The sequence below is a fragment of the Macrotis lagotis genome, chromosome 2, assembly GCF_037893015.1.
Source record: "Macrotis lagotis isolate mMagLag1 chromosome 2, bilby.v1.9.chrom.fasta, whole genome shotgun sequence".
In the NCBI taxonomy this organism is placed as follows: Eukaryota; Metazoa; Chordata; class Mammalia; order Peramelemorphia; family Peramelidae; genus Macrotis; species Macrotis lagotis.
In genome coordinates this window covers 207,552,302-207,573,539 of record NC_133659.1, presented here as the reverse complement: position 1 = coordinate 207,573,539, position 21,238 = coordinate 207,552,302, and the positions used below count along the sequence as shown (strand labels likewise).

The window sequence follows — 21,238 nt, the reverse complement described above, 5'->3', positions numbered from 1 at the left end:
AGAAAAGCCAGAGATTTTTAATGGGAAATATTGGGGTTTATTATTGACTGGCAGTATAGAGAATCCCAATCCTTAGTTTCCTCAACTGTAAAAAAGGAATGATAATAGTCTCTATCTCATGGGTGGTTAATTAAAAGAAATAAGATATATAAAGTGCTTTGCAAACCTTAAAGCATTATATAAATGTTTATTCCTGATCATTTTTCTACCTATACTGCCTCTGCTACAGCTCTTATCAAAATCCTCCCTTTGATTTCTGCCCCAGGGTCCTTGGTTTGATTGGTAAGTAATCAACTCATCTTGCTCTGAACCAGATCTCCAGTCATTTCCTGACCTGTCTCATGCATCTATACCTGCTCCCCATTTTCTAGCTCCCTTTGCCCCTCATTAGAATGTAAGGTACCAGGGGTGGCTAGGTGGCATAGAGGGGCGGCTAGGTGGCGTAGTAGATAAAGCACTGGCCCTGGAGTCAGGAGTCCCTGGGTTCAAATCCGGTCTTAGACACTTAATAATTACCTAGCTGTGTGGCCTTGGGCAAGCCACTTAACCCCATTTGCCTTGCAAAAAAAAAAAAACAACTTAAAAAAAAAAAACTTAGAATGTAAGGTACCTGAGAGTATGACTGACTCGCTCCTTTTACTAGTGCCTGTCTGGCAAGTGGATAGTCCTTACTAAATGCTTTCTCTTTATTCTCTGGATATTTTTAAAGAATGTGTGGCAGGCTGGTGGTGTTTTAAGGATAATCTTTTGAGGTCCTGTTGGTCCAGCCCTGGGATTCTGTGACACTAAGGAAAGGATTAGACCCACCAGTAAGGATGCCGTTCCTCTCCCCAGGCTCTTGCCAGCTGACCTTCAGGGAGGTGTCCAGGATTTCATTGAAGCTTAGGTGTCCCACAGGGCCAGGCACTGTTTCCAGAAAAACAAAAAACCAACAATTCCAACCCCCCAGCCCCCAAACATAAGGAAAGTTAGTATCAGATAGCGAATGCTTTTCCAAAAAGACAATACAGGAAAACAAAATATGGTTGTACTATTGCTCAGAAGAACTTAGGTCAACTTTTGCAAAGGAAAGGCTAGAGGAGGACTGGGGTACATACCATCCTCATGGGTGCGCACCAACTGGGGTGAACTGCGGGGTCCATCTCCAGGTGTGGTAAAGCACAGAACCGAGGTAAAATACTCTGTGAATTTCTTCAGGCCTGAAACAAAGCCTACATGGATGCTGTCCTGGAAGTTGGGCCGGGCTGTCACCATGGTAACCTCTTCTTCTTGCTCAGGTTCCCAGGCGATCAGCTGGGGAGATAGGATGTTCAGCATATCAGGTGGGATATGATGGGCTCAATCAAACAGGCCACACTCAACTATAGGGAGGCCAGACTATTGGGCAGGAAATTCAGGTCCTTAAACCATTGTAGCTCCTCTTTCCATTAGGAGGGCACAGAAAGAATAGGCTCCCATCCCCCATCCCCCATCTCCCTACAGCATAACACCCTTTAGAGGAGTCCCACCTTGATGTCAATTCATTTATTAAAAAACAAACAAAAACGAACAAACTAACTAACCAACAAACAACTCTAGGACAGCTGGGGTTTTTAGTTTGGGTTTCATACTTTTTTTTTCAAAACTGCTCTAGTTTCAGATTATTGAGATCTATTGTTGTCATTTTTCAGTCTTGTCAGACTCTTTGTGATCCCATTTGGAATTTTCTTGGCAAAGATACTGGAGTGATTTGTCATCTCTTTCTCCAGATCATTTTACAGATGAGGAAACTGAGGTAAATAGAGAGGTAGATGACTGGCCCAGGATCATGACCAGATTTAAATTCAGGAAGATGAGTATTCCTGAATCCAGGGCCAGTTTTCTATCCACTTGGCATTAGTCAAAAAACCCTCTTAGTCTGGAAATTCCAAACAACCCTCTTTCCTAATCACTTTCTTTACCCCATGTCATTTAGCTGCTAGATTCCCCTTTTCCTCCTCCTTCCTTCTCTCCTATTTTCCATCTTATTCTTCTGTTTACCACTCATTTCATCTGTCTCTCAGGATGACAGCTGGTCCCTGAGATTTCCTCATTTATTCGAAGTTGATTAAATATCAATTAATGATGAAAAGCAACACTTGATGAGTTTTAATAAGCATGAGTATTTATAGATATAAAACAATACCGCAGCCAATGTCTCCTGATTAACTCATGATTCTAACAATGCTTAATCTTCTTCCTTTCATGGTCTTATGTTTATAATCCATGTTTTGGCATTTAATTAGTATTGTGCAAAATAGCCTATAGCGAGTTAATTAGATACTAATTAGACCCTAAAAATACTAATCAGAAATACTAAATGGCATTTAATAAGTATGTTAAATATCCTCCTTATTCTAGTTATCTTGTTTTGTGGCAATTAAATTGCCAAACTTCTTTTGAGTAGATTAAGAAGCAAGTTTAATGTTTTAATTCAATTTAATTTATGCAAATTTGAATTAATTATGAATTAGAATTAATTACATAGTACCTAAGCCTTTGCTCTCCAGTAAGTGTTAAATCTTGGTAAATATTTTATTAGTTGTGGACCAATTAGAATAATGACTGTTATAAAAGATTGTGAAGTGCTTATAGGAAAGGTGTCCGACAGATTCATCCCATGATTTCACCATTAAAAATGAAAAAGAAACAAAGTCACATTTAAGGAAATGATATTTAAAGGTGAAACAATATTGCCTTTATGACTGTAGTTCTTTGCTTGAAAACCTAAGACGGTGGTTGTGGTTTTGTCCTTCAGTTTACATAGCTTTTAGGGGTGAATCATTCCTTTTCTGTGAGAAGGACTGGGATCCCTATTTTATAGATGGGAAAGCTGAGCAATGGAAAGAGAGATAAAACAGTGTCACATACTTGCTCATTGTTTTCATCTATCACCTATGGAGGAGATTGGCTTGAAGAACAATTATGGCCCAGCTAGGCTAGGGAGGAGACTATTGGGCAGGGTGTGAATGTAAGGTTTTGAACTAACAACAATCTAGTCATTTCAAATACCATTTTTTTTAACCCTGACATTCTCCCTTTTCCAACAACCCTCTCCCAATTGACCAGAGGGGAAGGGGTGGTTTTTTCCCAGTCTCAGCCTACCAAGTAAACTGTTTCTATAAGAGAAACATGGTTTCAAGGATCTATGACATTACAATGCAGTTGGAAACAAAACTGGATGAAACAATGTTTTCCCAAGCATGTCCATATTTTTCTTTCTTAGTTCAATCCTATAATTTCATATTACTCCTGGCATGGTAGGAAACTTGAATGTAGCTTATAATTTTGGATGATTGGCTGTAATATATAGAGGTTAAGTGACTTGTCCCTGGTCAAAAACTAGTATATAGGAGCCCATATACATACCTGTACATACATATACTCTCACACTTGTGGAAAAGGTTGCTTGAAGAACAGGCATGACCTTGTTATACATATATACACATACAACATATTGTGCATATAAAATGCATAATGCTAACATACACAAATATGCACATAAATATATATCAATACATACATATGTATATACATAGACAGCATAGGGTGTCCCAAAAGTTTTTGTGTAGTTTTAAACTATTAAATACTTTTGGAATACTCTGTGTTTCTGTGCAGTTATGTAGATACATACTTATTTGTGCATATATACATGATATATATATTATATATATGCACACACATGTAGAGATCCATATGAATTGCGCATACACACAAAAACACCTTAGGCATCTAGGTATACAGCAAGTGCAGTCTGGCTCTTGGATATGTGGCTCACAGTAGGTCAGTTGACCTCTAAACCTCAATTTCCCTATCTGTAAAATGAGGATTGTAACAACCTCTACTTTATAGGGTTGATGAGATAATACTTATAAAGCATTTGTAAAAAGCTAACTAACATTATTATGTGTAGACATACATACACATGTTTATAAGAATATCAGTTGAAAAAACATTTATATTTTACTATCAATTTATGTCTTTCATTTTTTTCTTTTCTGTCAAATATATATTCTTCCCTTGTTCACCTTAAACAGTGTCTTTTTTATATTCAGGTCAGGGGGAGGGAGTTTCAAAGACTCTCTCAGAGGGCCAGACCCTAGGGTTTATATTCTTGATTCCCCCTCCCCCCCATAGTATAATAGAAAAAGTATTGGGTTTGGAGCCAAAAGACTTGTGCTTGAGTTCCAGTTGTGATATTTCCTGGCTAGGTGACCCTGAGTAAATTATTTAAACCTCTATGATACTCCATTCTCTCACTACCTACCCAGAGAATTTCTGCAGAGAAGGCACTTTGTAAATTCTATATAAATAATGCCACAGAAATGAGAGCTATTAATATTGGCAATGATAATAAGGTAGAGAACATTAGTGACCAGAGGGCTTGGACACTCTGCCCAGTAGCCTGGCCTCCTGGAGATCAATTTAACCTGCTCAAGGGAGGTCATTCCACTTAGACCTAGAGGGCAAATACTAGCTTACTACTTGTGTGCCCTTCAACTCACTACCTGTCACTAGGGCTCACTGTCCTTTGCCTACTGTTGTTTGTCCTTCCTTCTCAAAGAGTTCTAATGACATCAGGACAGTGATATCTTGATTTGCAAGTGAATTGGACTGAAGTGAAAAAATTGGATGAAACAATCCCTCCAAGGATTTTTCCTGCTGACAAACCTATGATTTTATGAACTGAATAGCGCCTAAGAATAATAATTAAATGCCTACTGAAGGCTTTTTTTATGAAGATGAAAAAAATATGGTAACACTCGAGAGAAAGAGAAACTGATCCTCCAATCCTAACAGCAGCTCTCATCCTCTTTTGGGTTGCTGACGTCCCAATCTTCTGAACTCTCTATGATGCATAATCAGGTGTTTCTGAACTACTTGCTTTTGATCTGGGTAATCATAGGCTGAGGTCTAACTGCTTTGGCCCGTTCAACCTGCCTCTCTGGCCCTGCTGGGCTTCTTTTGCCTTTGAAGTTCTCTCTCCTCTGGTCTCATTTGAAGCCCACATCTCCTGATTGGGCATGAAACTTTTATGCTGAAGGAAGCTAATTGTTCCCAACTTGGTGACTTGGTGTAGAGATCTGCCTTCTGTTTCCCTCTTGAGTCTCAATTAAAAAGTCCTTTTCTGCTAATGCCAAGAATGGCTTCATGGTTTCTGGTTTCATGACCTAGTGTTAACAGCTCCGTTTCTCCTCTCCTTCTCAGGAGAGGAGACCAGGAACTGTCTCTTCTATCTCCCTTTGACTCACATTCTGTAAGCTTCCTTTGGGTGAGGCTGTCAGTGAGCCTGGAAGGTCTCTACATAAGTTCAGCTAGACAAGGAAGATAAGAGGGCCTTTCTTTGTTCTCAGAACTGGAACCTACCATAATTGAATCTAGGGCAAATTGAATTAAAGAGGGAATAGGGAAGGCAATGGAGGACAGTTCCTCCTGCAGTAATGGATTATATTATAAAAGTCCATCTTCTAGAGAGAACAGCTCATTTCCCAGCCTGTACTAGGAATAGAGGTGGGCCTGGGAGATGGAATGCCACAATGATAGGATCTTATTTAAAAAAAATTATTTATTTAAGGCAATGGGGTTAAGTGACTTATCCAAAGTCACACAGCTAGGCAATTATCAAGTGTTTGAGGTCTATTTTGAACTCAGGTCCTCCTGACTCCAGGGCCAGTGCTCTCTCCATTGTACCTCCACTGCACCACCTAGCTGCCTCCACAAAGATAGGACAATCCCATAGGTGAAGCCCTAGATCTCTGTCTTCAATCCCCATGGGGAGAGAGGAAGATCCCTGACTCCTCTCACTGTAAAAAAAAGGGAGTCAAGACCTCTAGCCTAGCTATACAAAGAAAAATACTCAGAGAAGGGTGAGTGTATTGTGGGATAGGATACAACTTCTTTATTTTTGGACAGAACCAAAGTATTCCATTTCACCTAAGTCACACTGACACCCCCTTAGCAAATTTGACCAATAGTTGAAGCCCGCATTATGACTGCCTTGGTCTAGGGTTTCATCTGGGAGTATGCTGGAGCCAATTTGAACTAGCTAATTGTTAAATTTTCAGAGTAAAAATTCATGCTTTTGAAATCAGTAAATGCTACAGATCAGATCTTGATTTATTGTTTTGTTGACTATTTAGACTTAAGAAAGTGATAGAGAAAATGTCAATAATGAAGATTAAACTTAAAAATATTTTATGTGTAATTTTTTTTTTTGAGGGGAGAGCTGATTGTTAAACATTTACCAGGACACCCCTGGTTGGATCAGACCATTATGTCAATGCTTCAAAGGATCTTTTTTTGTTTCATTTATGCCCTCTATTTTTTGTAGAAAGACAGGGAATCCTCAAAGAGGTAATAAGCTGATGTCCCTCTTACCTTATAACCCTGGTTGATGCCATTGATGAACTGGGGGCTTGGGGCATTCCAAGTAAATCGAATAGTTGTAGAATTGATGGCTTCAGCCCGCACATTGCCTGGGGGGACTGTGGGAACTGAGTGGGGGGGAGGGAGGAAGGAAGAAATGGCAAAAAGCTTAAAATAACAGAGGACACAACTATAGGCCTGTTTCAAAAAATAACATGACTATATTGGGATAAAAAGGGCTGAACCTGAGATATAGGCATTGGAAACTTCCAGGTAAGAGGACTCCCTAACCAATGAAGGCTGGAATCTTTTCTGCAATTTATGACTTTTGAGTTTTTTAGAGCTCTGAAAGGCCAGGTATTTGCCTAGGGCCTAAGGTAATTTGCTTGTGTGATGAAAGGCAAGATTTGAACTCAGATCTTCCTGACAGGACAGCTTTCTAGCCACTATGCAATATTTCTTCTCTTTTGCCTATAATTTTTGTTCAGCTGTTTTCATCTGTGCCTAATTCTTTGTACAATAGGCAAAGTTTATAGATTTTGCATGACTAAATAGAAAGACCACTGGTTTGAGGAACCCAAATTTAGAGTGAGAAGTGCCTTTTGACATGTTCTAGTCCAACTCCATTTTGCAGATGAGGAATCTGAGACCCACAGAGATTAAATGACTTGTCTCAAGTCACAGTTAATAAACTGCAGAGTTGAGATTGGAACTCAAGTCTTTGGTCTTCAGCTCCTGCATTCTTTTTATTGTACCACCCTGCTGGAGAATTGGGTTTTAAAAAGTACCAACTCTACTATTAACTTTTGGTGTGGCTTTAGCCAAGTCACTTCTACTGTGAGTTTGCTTTCTCCTTTGCAAAATGGGAAAGATCACTGCAGGCTATTACAGGCCAAATAGAGTGGTTGTGAGTCTAAAAGTGATGTATGTAAAAATGCTTTGGAACTTAAAAAAAGTATGAGGTAGGATATGTAATATTACATATCCAATTAATATACCAAAATGCATAAAGGAATTCCATTTTACTCTTCAGCCTTTGACTTTTGATCTCCACATTGCCTTATTTCTTTAATCCTGAGGCTTCTCAAATTTATTCAATGAACATTTATTAAGAACCTATTATGTGATGTGGGAAAACAGAGATACTAATGCATTGTTGGTGGGTTTCTGAACTGATCCAAACATTCTGGAGAGCAATCTGAAACTACACCCAAAGGGCAATAAAACTGTGTATACCCTTTGATCCAGCAATACTGCTAGATCTGTATCTCCAGGAGATAGTAAGAAAAAGGAAAAGAACCCACATGTACAAAAATATTTATAGCAGCTCTTTTTGTGTTGGCAAAAAATTGGAAATTGAGGGAATACCCATTGATTGGGGAATGGCTGAACAAGTTGTGGTATATGAATGTAATAGAAGAATACTATTGTTCTATAAAAAATTTATAAGCAGGCAGATTTCAGAAAAACCTGGAAAGACTTACATGAACTGATGCTGAGTGAAGTGAGCAGAACGACTAGAACATTGTGCACACTAACAACAACACTATATGATGATCAACTATGATAGATTCTTTTCAGCAATATAGTGACTTACGATGGAAAATGCCATCCAAAGAAGTATGGGGTCTGAATGCAGACCAAAGCATACTATTTTCACTTTTTTAAAATTGATTTTATGTTTTTTCTCATGGCTTTTCCCTCCTTTTCATTTTGATTCCTGTTTCACTACATGATTAATATGGAAATGCATCAAACATAATTGCTTACATACAACTATATTGTATAATTTGCTGTCATGGGGAGGGGGAAGGAAAAAAGAGGGAGAAAGTTTTGCAAAAATGAACATAGAAATAAATACTGACTGACTGAAATAAAATAAAATAAAGAACTGAAAGAACCTATTATGTGTCAGACACTCTGTTAATAATTTAAGCACCAAAATGACTTTGGCCCTAGTATGTGATGGTGTGAAAAACCAACCTAAGGTATACCTGATTTGTCTTCAAAGATGGTGTAAAGAAAGAAAAGTGAGAGAACAACAGTGACTGAAAACAGTTGGATTTGGATCACACTAAAAAATATTGAACTTTGATCTTCATACTCATAAATCTGAACCCCTCTCCCATTTACCTCCCTGCAAGGTCCACTCTGTCACTTTGCTACTGTAGACCCCCAGGCCAGCACTGTTGTAGGCTGCCACTGAGATCTCATAGTTGGTCCATATGATAAGTTCTTCCAGGAGCAGGTTGTTGACATCTGCATTGGTGATGTTCCTAAACTGGTACCCAACAGGCAACCCAGCTAGACAGAACCTGAAAAGGCAAGGAATAGAGAGAGAAGGGTGGGACTCTCCCAGAGGACTTTGTTGGATGAAACTTTCTGTTCACATTTTTCTATGGAGAAGGGAGCCTCTGAGTATTTGTTACTGGCTAGGGATCTTGGGGAAAGATTTGATCTCTCTTTATGGGAGAGCATCCAAGACAGGGGAGATGGGAGTCAGATTGGCCAATCAGGTACATGATAAGAATCTCTGTTCCAAGGGGGTTTCTGGTGATATCATAGGATCTGTAGACATGTAGACAGGGTCATAACTAGTGGTGGGCTCTTTATTCTTCCAATCATAGGTTGAACTTGGGATATCTTCTAGCTCTGGGCTAGAATCTTCAAAAGTCATCTCTTGTTTTCTGTTTCCATAGAAGACTGTAGTTATTTTAGCTCAGGGGATTAATAACCTCTTCTGGTCTTAAATTCTTTCCAAGAGGGTAATCACCACATCACTTTCTGTCATTCACTTTATATTCCACCAACCAGAAAGTTTCTTTTGATATCCAACCTAAATCCTTCATAGTCTAACATGAGTCTACTATCATTGTGTATTTATTAAAAGGTGGTTCACTGATATGGTTTGGTGGCAATCACACAAAAGGCTCACATTCCCTTCTTGTCTCATGCAAAATGGCAGCACCTTCCAAGCAGCACACTGAATCAAAACCTGGGCTCAGCTCCCAGCTCTAATACTTATTAGTTCTGAGACCTTGGGAACATCATTTGACACATCTGAGCCTCCTTTACCTCATCTGTAAATAGGGACAATAATAACTACACTGGGTTACTGTGAGTAAAGAGCTCTGTAAATCTTAAAGAGTTATAAAAGTAAATTATTATAATTGATATTATAATTGAGAGCAGAAAGATATACTGTTTCCAAGAGAGCTCTCTATCTTCTCCAATTTCAAGTCCTTTCTCTTTCTTCCTAGGTGGCTTACCTGATGATATAACCCTTTAGAATGCCATTCTGATGGCTCTCAGGAGGAGGCTGCCACTGGATCATAATGGATTGGTTGGTCCGGCCACTGGCGATGACATTCTGAGGAGGGGCTGTGGGTGGCTCTTCGGGGAGGGACACTCTGGGCAGCAAATGTCAAGAAATACATTTAGTCCTTGTCAACTAGTCTAGAAAACATGCCTTAGAAGACCTAATCCTTTTGTGCCCAAATTCCCAGTGTGAGGTGCCCACAAGTACTGATTGGTGGATTAGTAATGACCCCAATTGTCCACTACATTGATTCACTTGCCGGACATCTTCCCATCCATCACCATATGCTATGGGAAAAAGTTCAATCACTGCCTTTCCTTCCTCCAAATCTAAAACCCTAACCAAATTAATGCTATTAATTTCCTGGAAATGTTAGTCTACTCCCTACTGGCATTACTCGCCATCTCTGTACTTTTCAAGCCAAAATTTCCTTCTATGGTCACACACATGTGTTGCACTTGGATGGAATGGAACATTTGGATTTGAATCAGTGAATTCAAATCCTTTCTAAGAGATTTACTAGCTTCATGATCCTGGGGAAGTCATTTAATATCTCAGACTCAGTTTCCTCATGTGTAAAATGAGAGGTGGAATGCAATAGCTTCTAAGATCTTTTCCAGTTATAGTATATGGAAGATGGACCTGGATGTAGTGGACAACTGGGTGACCACCAATCTATCAACTAATAATTTTCATTAAGTATTATTATTATTATTATATATTACTATTGAGGTAGCATGGTATATTGGATAGAGTCAGAAGATTTGAATTCAAGTCTTGTCTTTAATACATATTGTGTGACTCCTCAGCAAGTCACTCTCAAATGTTCTAGGCAACTCTCTAAAGCAATAACTGTAAGAGAAGGTGCTGACCTGCATTGGCAGACAATTTCTATGTCAATGAATTCTCAGATCTAGTTTCTGTGTCTCCTATTACTATCATTTTTCCACTTATTTCCCAGACCACACTTGGGTGCAAAGTAGTAGGCAGTTGTATTGGTGGGTAGGTGGGAGGGAATGAGAGTATGTGTGTCTATATTACAAAACCAAATATGGGTTATCTGGATTTATTCGTAAATAAGCTTTTCTACATGAATGTATTTTCCCAAGAATTTAAACAATCATTTAGGTACCCTAACTTTTCTTTATATCAATCATTTTAAATGGAAATGTTTCTAAAATTTATTATATCTTTTATACCTTCTTAAACAGGAAAGAATCATACATAATTTAATTGTTCCTCGATCTCAGGATTGGATAAATGATGATGATTATATTAGGCTTTTGGGTTAGTGATAGCCTCAAATATTGCCGAGGTGCAGGGACTATTGGTCCTCTGCTAAATGGTTCCATACACGAGCCTAATTTTGTTCATTCTTCTGTATAGCTCTCTAAAGACCAGGATGTCCATGATCACTTCTTCAATGTCACAAGGTACTTTTAGCATCTTTTCTCCTTCTAATTTGCTGATTCTTATCTGCTGTGTACTTAAAAATCAGATGGGCAAATTTGTTAGAATTGTGTGTAAAATAAGGTCATTGATTTAAATCAAAGGTCTCTAGAGACTGAGGGATTACCCTGTGGACAAACTACATAAGCTTTAGCTCATGGGCTTTGTTACAACCATTTCATTGTTGTATTCAATTGATACAGCTAGGTGACACTGTGGATAGTACTGAGTCTGAAGTCAAGAAGACTCATCTTCCTGAGTTCCAATCTGGCCTCAAAAACTTACTAGCTGTGTGACTCTGGGGCAAGTCACTTAGCCCTGTTTGCCTCAGTTTCCTCATCTGTAAAATGAGTTAAAGAAGGAAATGAAAAAAAATTCCAGTATCTTTGCCAAGAAAACCTGAAATGGAGTCATGAAGAGTTGGACATGACTGAAAATGACTAAACTAGATTCAGTGTTGAGACTATCAGAACATCTAGAGAAGAGATAACTGTAAAACTTTTTTTTGGGGGGGGAATTGAACATTACTCCATTTGCATTCTCAGTGAAGTAATATAAATTAAATGACTTTTAATAAATGGTATTACACCATTTGTTTGTGGTCACAAAGAATTGGAAACTAAGGGAGTGCCTGTCAATAGGGAATGACTGAACAAAATATAGTATATATATATATGTATATATGGAATAAAAATATTATCATGCTGTAAGAAACGATGAAATAGATTCAGAGAAACTCAGGAAAACTTGTATGAATTTATGCAGAGTGAAATAAACAGAACCAGGATAACAATTTATACTATAGAAGCAATGTAAAAACTAACAACTTTGAAATAGTTAAGATCTCTGATCAGTGCAATGACAAATATACTATTCCAGTACTATGATTAGAACATGGTATCTCCCTTCTAACAGAGAAATGAAATAATTTATTTTGTTTGTCTTTACATGTTTGTTACAAGGATCATTTGTTTTTGTTTTTTAGTGGGAATGGTGGAAGTGGGAGAGAGAAAATTGCTGCTTATTAATTGCAAAATATTTAATTATAAAAAAAGATGAATGATGACATTCTTGCCACCTACAAAAAAAGACCATTTAGGAACTCATATTCTGCCCATTTCTTTCTTTCTTCCTCCATATCCCATATCAGATCAATTGAAATTTGCCTGTATAAGGTGACTGAGATTTAGATCCTTTGGATCTTCCTCACCTCTCTGTGTCCTTGCTGAACTGCCCCTTTCCCACATCATTGACTGCACAGAGACGGAACTGGTAGGAGCGGGCTGGAACCAGGCCCTTGACCATCACTGAAGTAGCCTCAGGATCCACATTAGGCAAAAGTACTGTCCAGGGTGCATCTTTAGGGGCAAAGGGAGAATACGATAGAGATGAAGATGGGTTCCAGTAGAGCCCTGTGATTACTATCCAAGCTGTGATTAGTCTAGGACAACAGGAAGGACAATTGTCTACCATGTTCACACTATAGTTAAGTCTGGGACATCTATGGAAGCCTGACTAGATATGGGAAGGGTTGGAATAGGAGGAGGAGCATTAAGGGTTGTATTTTACTAACTGAACTGTACTTTACAAGTGGATAGACTACATTTTTAAATTAGTGGACATTATTTTGGAGTCTATAGCACTGACTCTTTGGGAGAGGAGACTGAGACTAAGGCCAAGGCATCCCTGACTGATTTGCACCATGCTTTTCATATGGTGGAGACCTGGGCAAAGGAGGATGTGGGGAAGTGAAAGAGAAGGGGTCTTACTGTTCTCTGACATCTCCAGAACATAGTGTATCAGGGGGCTGTTGCCATCAAAAGGTTTAGCCCAAGTCAGATTGATGGAGCGTCTCTCAGCTGTGCTTAGTGTTGCCATGGGATGCTCAGGTGCATGGGGTAATTGACTGCAAGAGAGAAAGTAGAACAGGAAGTATGGCCATGATACACAGTACTGTAAGATGATGATGACCCATTCCCCACTGGATGGATACCTACTAACTTCCAGACAGATAATATAGTAGACAGGATGTTAGATTGGAATCAGGAAGACTTGAGTTCAAATCCCACATCAGATACTAGATATGCCATTTAACCTTTCTCAGTCTCACTTTCCTTATCTGTAAAAATGGGTCTCCCGATCTCCTAGGGTCATGAAGAAAATCAGATGAGAAAATAGATATAGAATCCTTGGCAACTATATAAATGCTATTATTATTGTTGTTTTTGTTGTTTTATTATATCCATGGGGTTTTATGTTAAGGTAAGAGGATTCGTTTATATTTCATCTACCCTTTCTGAAGTACTCATCCCTGGAAATTAATTGCCTACCTATCCACAATGAGTCTGGTTACATCACCACAACTAGCCCAGAGTTATTAATGCAAAACTTATTAGTGAGCTACAGCCAGAACTTAGGAGTAAGGGTAGGTAAGTCACCAGCTGCTTTGAGTGCAACAACATACAGAGGGTGCAATAATGGAAACTTTGAATATTACTGAAGATAGATGTGAAATCAGAAGTTTCCCCTCAGCTTATAAGTATACAGACAGGGACTATCCCTTAGAAAAATCACCCATCTGATGCGGGTGGGTGTTACAATGACTTTTTATAAATACACATGTTTTTAATGCTAGGAAATCCCATCCTCCAAGGCAAAAGTATGTGTTGAGTCACAGGTGAAAGCTCTAAGCTTCCATGACAAGTAACATACTAGAGGGACAATGCACAAATTTTGCCTTGGAAATACAAATGCCTAATCATGACAAGATCACAGATCACATGATTTGGGTTTCTTTTGGGATAGAGTAGAAGGAAGATAGGCAGATAGAGTTGAGAGCTGGTCCATGAGGGCTTGGTAAGGACTTTGCTTCAAGTCTTCCTTGGGCGACCCCTGCCTAACTTCCAGGGTGAGGCAGGGTATCCTTACCGGACTCGCAGGTAGGCACTTCGGGAGTCATTCCCTCCTGCAGACAGGACCCTGCATGTATAGGTGCCGATGTCACCTGACCAGGTCTGGGAGATATGCAGAGAGCCATTCTTATCTAGGCGCACACGAGGAGTGCTGTCCACACTAATCACGGCTCCATCCTTTTCCCAAACGTACCTAATAGAGAAAAAAAAAAACCGTGCCTGTCAAAGTAAGTGGTGGGAAGGTCAAGTTCTGCTGGGAAGCAAAGTGGATTCACTGACTCATGGTCAGTGTAACCAAGCAAGCGGATGCCCATCCTACTTGTGTTGCTGGACAGTTTACATGAGCTTGGTTTGGACATAATTTAGGATCAGAAATTATCTTAGCCCTGCCTAAATTGATGCTGAGTGACTGGAACTAGGAGAACATTGTACAAGTGTAACAGTGTGAGATGATAACTATGATGGATGTAGCTCCTCTCAGTAGTTCAATGATCAAGGATAATCCTGAGAGACTTGTTATGGAAAATGCCATCTACATTCAGAGAAAAAACTATGGAATCTGAGTGCAGAGTAAAGCATACTATGTTCAGTTTTTAAAACTTCTTTTATTTTGCTTCTTTTTCATGATCTCCCCCCCCCTTAGTTCTAATTCTTCTTTCACAACATGCCTGTTAGGGAAATATGTTAAACATCATTGTACATGTACAATCTGTATCAGATTGTTTGCTTTATGGGGAGGGAGGAGGGAAGAAAGGGTGGTAGAAAATGTGGAACTCAAAAGCTTGAGAAAGGATGAATGATGAAAACTCTCTTTGCATGTAATTGGAAAAAATAAAGAAGGGAGGAAAAAAAAACTAGCAATCACCTAATCAATTATCTCTTCATTTTATAAAGGAAGAAATGACCAATGTCTTATGTAATGACACAGTTAGTATTCAAAGTTAAGTGCCCCAAACTCCATATTCAGATTTCTTTAGGGCTACACCACTCTATAAATCTAATCTCAATCCCTTATGCGCAGATGTTGAGTTAGTTACTCCTTACCAGAAATAGCTGACTTGTTGATCAGTCATAGTGCCTGAAATTCCACCAGCAGAGCATCTTTCTTGACTAAGAAACTCTCCATGATTAAGAATATAAATCTCTGGAGAGTTATAGTATTAAGGTATTACTTATTTTTTAGCTCTTAATTTAAGCTCTGGAAGAATATTATGTATTGGCCAAAGGCTACCATAAAATGTCCAGAATGAAGAACAGAAACAAATTTTTTTAAAAGAAGTTAAACATTTCGGAGACAATAGGATGAAAGTTTCTAAGTATACAAGGAGGTGATATCTTAGAGTTAGTTTTAATTGTGAAATCATTAGACCAAATCACGGTACCATTTGGACAGGAGTTAGAACTGCCTAAAACAACTATTTTCACTTTTGAGTTGATGTTTGTCCTTCATTCTTTTTTTTTTTTTTTTTTTTTTTTTAGGTTTTTGTGAGGAAAATGGGGTTAAGTGGCTTGCCCAAGGCCACACAGCTAGGTAATTATTGAGTGTCTGAGACTGGATTTGAACCCAGGTACTCCTGACTCCAGGGCCAGTGCTTTATCCACTGCACCACCTAGCTGCCCCTTGTCCTTCATTCTTGAAGAAGACCATGACATCGGTTGGAGGGGGGTGATGCCATGAACAAGCTTGTGAACTGGATTTGAGTGAGGGAATGCTGTGCTATGTGATCAGCCTCACTTTATCCTCCAGAGCCATTTGAGTCTAGTGGCCAGATATGAATCAGGATGACTGGAGATGGCCCTGAATGCAAGGCAATCAGGGTTAAGTGACTTGCCCAAGGTCACACAACTAGTAGGAGTCAAGTGTCTGAGGTCAGATTGGATTTAGGTCTTCTTGACTTCAGGACTGATGCTCTATCTACTTCTCCAACTACCTGAGAGGTACCTGATACAAATCAATCATTTCATCCAATCACAACTATTTATTAAGTCCTATTACATGCCAGATGTTACAAAGAAAGAGACTCAAGAAATTATGCATGTGGCTATGTTAGACAACTTATAACTTATTTTTTGTAGAATTGTTTTTTTTAAGTAAATATCATTAATGAACTCAAGACTGATTACAGGTTTTAAGTATCTACCCAATACAGTTTTATTCTAAAGTGATCCTGAGAACTTCTAAATGCAGCAAGGACAGAACAGGAGGTAATGTTTTAACTTGTCTGAAAATACATATTTTGTGGACTGTAAGTCTATTTCCTGGGGTACAGGTTGCATTTTCTGTGGCTATGTAGATGCTCTGGAATAGAACTGTCAAAAAAATATAAGGCCATAGAATTGACCAATCCAAACCCCTCCTTTGCATTTAGGAATGAAGAAGCCAAGACTCAGAAGAAAAGATTGACTCAAGGTCACCAGGTGGACCAGCTGAAGCTGGAACTCAAGGCTCCTGCTGTCCAAGTCTTGATCTTTTGGCCACACCAGACTGTCTCAATATCTGAGCCTCAGATGAAGTGGGTAAAGTTAAAGGATTGACAGATATAGAGTCAGAGAACCTAGATCAAAATCCAGCTTCTCTTATTTGTACCACCATGGGCCCTTCCTTTCCTGTAGGTCTCATCTCTAAATCCTCAGTGGAACAATCTATATCCCCTGATTTTATGGTGATAGTTGATTGGCCATTGGTAAGTCAACCATCTTTTTTGAATCTTGTTTTTTTGAGCTAGAAAATAGGACTAATAATACTTGTAGTACAACTATACTGGTAGTACTAATTTCCTCTTGTGAGGAAAAGCTCTTAGGAAACAGTAAAGTGTTGCTGAGATGTGAGTTACTATTATTGATGATCTTCAAAAGGATGATGATGATGATGATGAACCTCAAGAATGTGGGTTTTTAAATGAAAGGGAGGTCCAAAGATAGATTTCAGGGGATATGTGAACTTAGATGGGAAAAAAATTATATCTATTTCAATGTAATTGGTTTCTTTGTAATTATATGCATTTTATTTTATGTATTATATATTTATGTATTCATAGTTTTCACCAGATTGCCAAAGGGAATCCAAGACATAAAGAATATTTAAGAATTCTTGCTCAATAATCACACATAAAAATATATGTTTGGAATGATCATCTGATGCAAAGATAGAGAACTGGAAAATTAGGCATCTGGCAATGTCAGACAATAATTAACTTTTGTGGTAATGGTTTACTGTGCAGATCAGTATACTCAAAAAACATAAATTGTATATCTAGGTCTGGAGTCTGGAAGAATCTTTCTATGTGAGTTCAAATACATACTAGTTGTAGTACCTTGGGCAAGTCACTTAGCCCTGTTTGTTTGACTTTCCTCAGAAGTAAAATGAGCAGGAGAAGGAAATGGCAAACCACTCTAGTTATCTTAACCAAGAAAACTCCAAATGGAATCACAGAGAATTGGACATGACTATAACTACTGAGCAAATGCAACATATTATTAGAGTCAGTATTGCACAGTGACTAGAGAGTCCTCAAAATCAGGAATACCTTGGGTTCAAGTCTGACCTCTGACGTGTATTTGGTTGTGTAGCCCTGGGTAAGACATTTATATTTTCAGTGATATAGGCAACTTGAAGCGCATAGATTGCAGAGACTATAAATTATTGCTTTACATTGGGAAAGGGAAGCTTCTTGCACCAGAGACTTTACAAATCCAGTTCTATGCAATGTTTCCTTTGTAATTCTATGTATTTTATTTTCTGTATTTAAAAACATTATTCTGAGAGGCCTATTTTTGTTATATGGATTAGGAAATTGATAACTAGGTAGACAAAAATATTTTTGTTGAAAACCCAGTAAAAGGTATTATTAGGACTTGCTTGAGCTATGATCTGTGATCTTACAAAAATAAAAGCCAGTTAGAACCATTCCATAAGAGCTCTGGATTTTTATAACTGGATAGGATACAATTTTGGCAAGTGAACCCTGGAACAACTTTTTTACTTTTAATATTTTTAATGGCCAAATGAATGTAGGTACTAAGTGAGAGCAGTTCTAATTCAGCTCAGGGTAGAGGTTCTGAGACTGTTGGCAGAAGCAAATGAAAATTTTTTTTAAGGAAGTCATCTTCTAGAGTTTTTAGATTAGTAAACCAGGTAGCATTGGAGAACTGGATGGGGTGGAGGGATGGCCTTGGAGTCAGGAAGACCTGAATTCAGGACTGGTCTCTACCACATACCATACATAGCCTGTGTGATTTTGGGCAATCTCAATCATGCTCAGTCTCAGTTTCCTCATCTGTAAAATGGAGATGATAATAACATCCACCTTTCATGGTTGTTAGGAAGATCAAATAAAATAATCCATATAAAGTACTTTGCAAGATTCAATTTCAGTTGTATTCAGTCATGTCTGACTCTTTGTGACCTCATTTGGGGTTTTCTTGAGAGAGATACTGGAGTGGTTTGTCATTTTCTTTTCCAGTTTATTTTATAGATGAGGAAACTGAGGCAAATAGGGTAAGTGACTTCTCCAAGTTCACATTGCTAGGGTCTATGGTCAGATTTGAACTTAGGAAGATGAATTTTCTTGACTCCAGGCCCAGCACTGTTATCTACTATTTCATCCAGCTGCCCCAAAGTGCTATTGAATTGCTGCTCTGCATGGATGGAGAGAATTTCTGCTCCAAGAATGTCTCAATCTGATAAAGTCAGATGGAAAATCTCTATTATTAGTAATGAGTATGGTGAAGGGAAAAAAATTCTGCATTCCATCCCAGTCTCCTACTTCTATATTCCTGCTAAATTGGGTTATTGCTTGATCTTGGGAAAGGTTTAGAGTATGATCCTTGACTAGTCTTCCCATGTGTCACTGAGGTAAATGCAAATTTGAGAAAGTAGATCCTGACTTTCATACAATGATATTTTGGGATGCAAATTCTGTTTTGTTATGCTAATTATGGTGGGGGAGGCAGGGTCCTATCAAAGAAAAGAATAGATTAAAAATCAAGTTCTTCATTCCAGATGAACTTATTGTTTGTTTAGGTTGGTGAGGCATAGATGGCATTCTTTCATCTGTCAAGGGGCTTGGATTAGATTCAAAGCCCTTCCTAATCCAGCTGCCTCCTACCTTTCTGGATTTTTATGCTTTACTCTCCAATACATACTCTTTAAGTGAGTGACACTGGCCTCTTAGTTGTTCTACAAACAATACCCTCACATGGTTCCTGGCATTTTCTCTGGCTGTTCATTCTGCTTAGAATTTTCTGATCTCCCCAGTTTCCTTGGAGTAGCTAGGTGGAATCAGGAGTATGGGAGTTCAAATCCAGCCTCAGACACTTGACACTTAATAGCTGTGTGAACTATGGCAAATCACCTCGCATGCAGGGCCAACTCCAGTCATCCTGATTCATATCTGAACATTGGACCCAGATGACTCTGGAGGAGAAAGTGAAGCTGGTGACTTATCACAGCACCAATCTTTCAAATTCAATTCATGTGTTTGTCTTGGCATCATCTCCCTCAATGTCATGGTCTTCTTCAAGAATAAAGGACATAATCAAATCAAGTCCCAGCTAAAATCCTACCTTCTATGGGAAGTTTTCCCTAACCCTTCTTAATTCCAGTGTTTCCCTTTTTCCGATTATTTCCTATTTATCTTGCTCAAAGTTTCATTTCCATATATCTCTATATATTCTTATATATTTGTCTGCATGTCTTCCCCTCCCACCTCCAATTAGACTGTAAACTCCTTGAAGGCAGGGACCATCTTTTGCTTCTTTTTGAATTCCTCATTGCTTAGCACAGTGCTGACACATTGTAGATGCTGAAAATTGTTTACCGAAAGAATTGAAACTCTCCAAGATCTCTATTAGTTATGGGTGGCAGCTAGATAGTGCAGCTGGGTCTGGAGTCATGAAGATCTGAGTTCATATTCAGCCTCAGAAGCATCCTACAAGTCCGACCCTGGGCAAGTCATTTCACCTCTATTTTCCCTATTTCCTCAACTGTAAAATGGAAAAGTAATAGCACCTACCTCCCAGGACTGTTGTGAGAGTCAAATGAAATATTATTTGTAAAACCTTTAACATACCAGCAAACAGTAGGTGCCTAATAAATGCTTGTCCCATTCTCCCTACCAGCCTTAAAAATTAGAATGAAACAATGACATTATAATAAACTTTTTATGACATGGTTTACTTCTGAATGCCAGAATTCTTTAGACTTTTTGAGGAATTTGCAGTGGTTGGTTTTGGGCTTAAATGACCTTAACTGTTTTCACAATTTTCCCCTCATCTATTGCCTCCCTAACATGGATATACACAATTAATCCAAGACGTTGTCCTACCTTCTGCTGTCCCTGTCCTTGCCTCCCCTGCCAACATTAACATAAACAAGGCAGAATTGGCACCCCAAAACATTATCATTGTATGAATGCAATGCCCACCTCACGGGGGCATTGCAGGCTAAGATGACTTGTATACTGTTTGTATATACTTGTATACAATGCTTCTGTGCTCCCAGACATCCTGGTGCTCTAGTATATGTGAATAAGAGATATTTTGATGCTAGCAATATCTTACTCTTGTAAAATACTAAAAGTCAAATTATGTTGAAAGAGCATTAGATTTGGACTCAGGGAAGACCTGAGTTCAAATCCTGACTCTGTCACCTATTATTCATATGACTTTGAGCAAGTCACTTAATTACTTTTGGCCTCAGTTTCTTCATATGTTGTCCACCAATAAGCATTAGTAAACCCCTAGGTGCTTCAGTGGATAAAATATTAGAAAGTCTCTTCTTTGTGAGTTCAAATCCAACTTCAGATACTTACTAGTGTGGACCCTTGGGCAAGTCATTTAATCCTGTTTGCCTCAGTTTTCTCATCTATAAAATAAGCTGGAGAAGGAAATGACAACCCAGTCCATTTTCTCTGCCAAGAAACCCTCCCCCCCCCCCAGGGGGTTCAAAGAGAGTTAGATGTGGCTGAAAAATGACTTTACTTATAAGCCTTTACTACATACCAGACTCTGTATCAAGTGCTTTGGATACAAAGAAAAAGCAAAAATAATTCCTACCTTTAGGAACTTATTTTGAAGCTCGTAAAAGTCTCTTGGATTCTAAGATGAGGAGAGAGAATATTCCAGACATGGAAGTAGGAGATAAAGTGTTTGCATGAGCAACAAATAGCCCAAT

The 21,238-nt window shown here is 38.6% G+C and overlaps 1 protein-coding gene across 2 annotated transcripts in view; it reads right to left on the bottom strand.

Moving 5' to 3' along the window:
- SDK2 (sidekick cell adhesion molecule 2) overlaps positions 1 to 21,238 on the bottom strand; it is a 442,394-nt gene that overhangs the window by 97,914 nt on the left and 323,242 nt on the right. For both annotated transcript variants that reach the window (XM_074224650.1, XM_074224651.1), the window contains exons 13-20: positions 14,081 to 14,257; positions 12,922 to 13,058; positions 12,363 to 12,510; positions 9,654 to 9,794; positions 8,518 to 8,699; positions 6,397 to 6,512; positions 1,098 to 1,293; positions 808 to 906 (exon numbers count right to left, since the gene is read on the bottom strand). In XM_074224650.1, the coding sequence (XP_074080751.1) occupies positions 808 to 906; positions 1,098 to 1,293; positions 6,397 to 6,512; positions 8,518 to 8,699; positions 9,654 to 9,794; positions 12,363 to 12,510; positions 12,922 to 13,058; positions 14,081 to 14,257 (1,196 nt within the window). The remainder of the gene's footprint in view (positions 1 to 807; positions 907 to 1,097; positions 1,294 to 6,396; positions 6,513 to 8,517; positions 8,700 to 9,653; positions 9,795 to 12,362; positions 12,511 to 12,921; positions 13,059 to 14,080; positions 14,258 to 21,238) is intronic.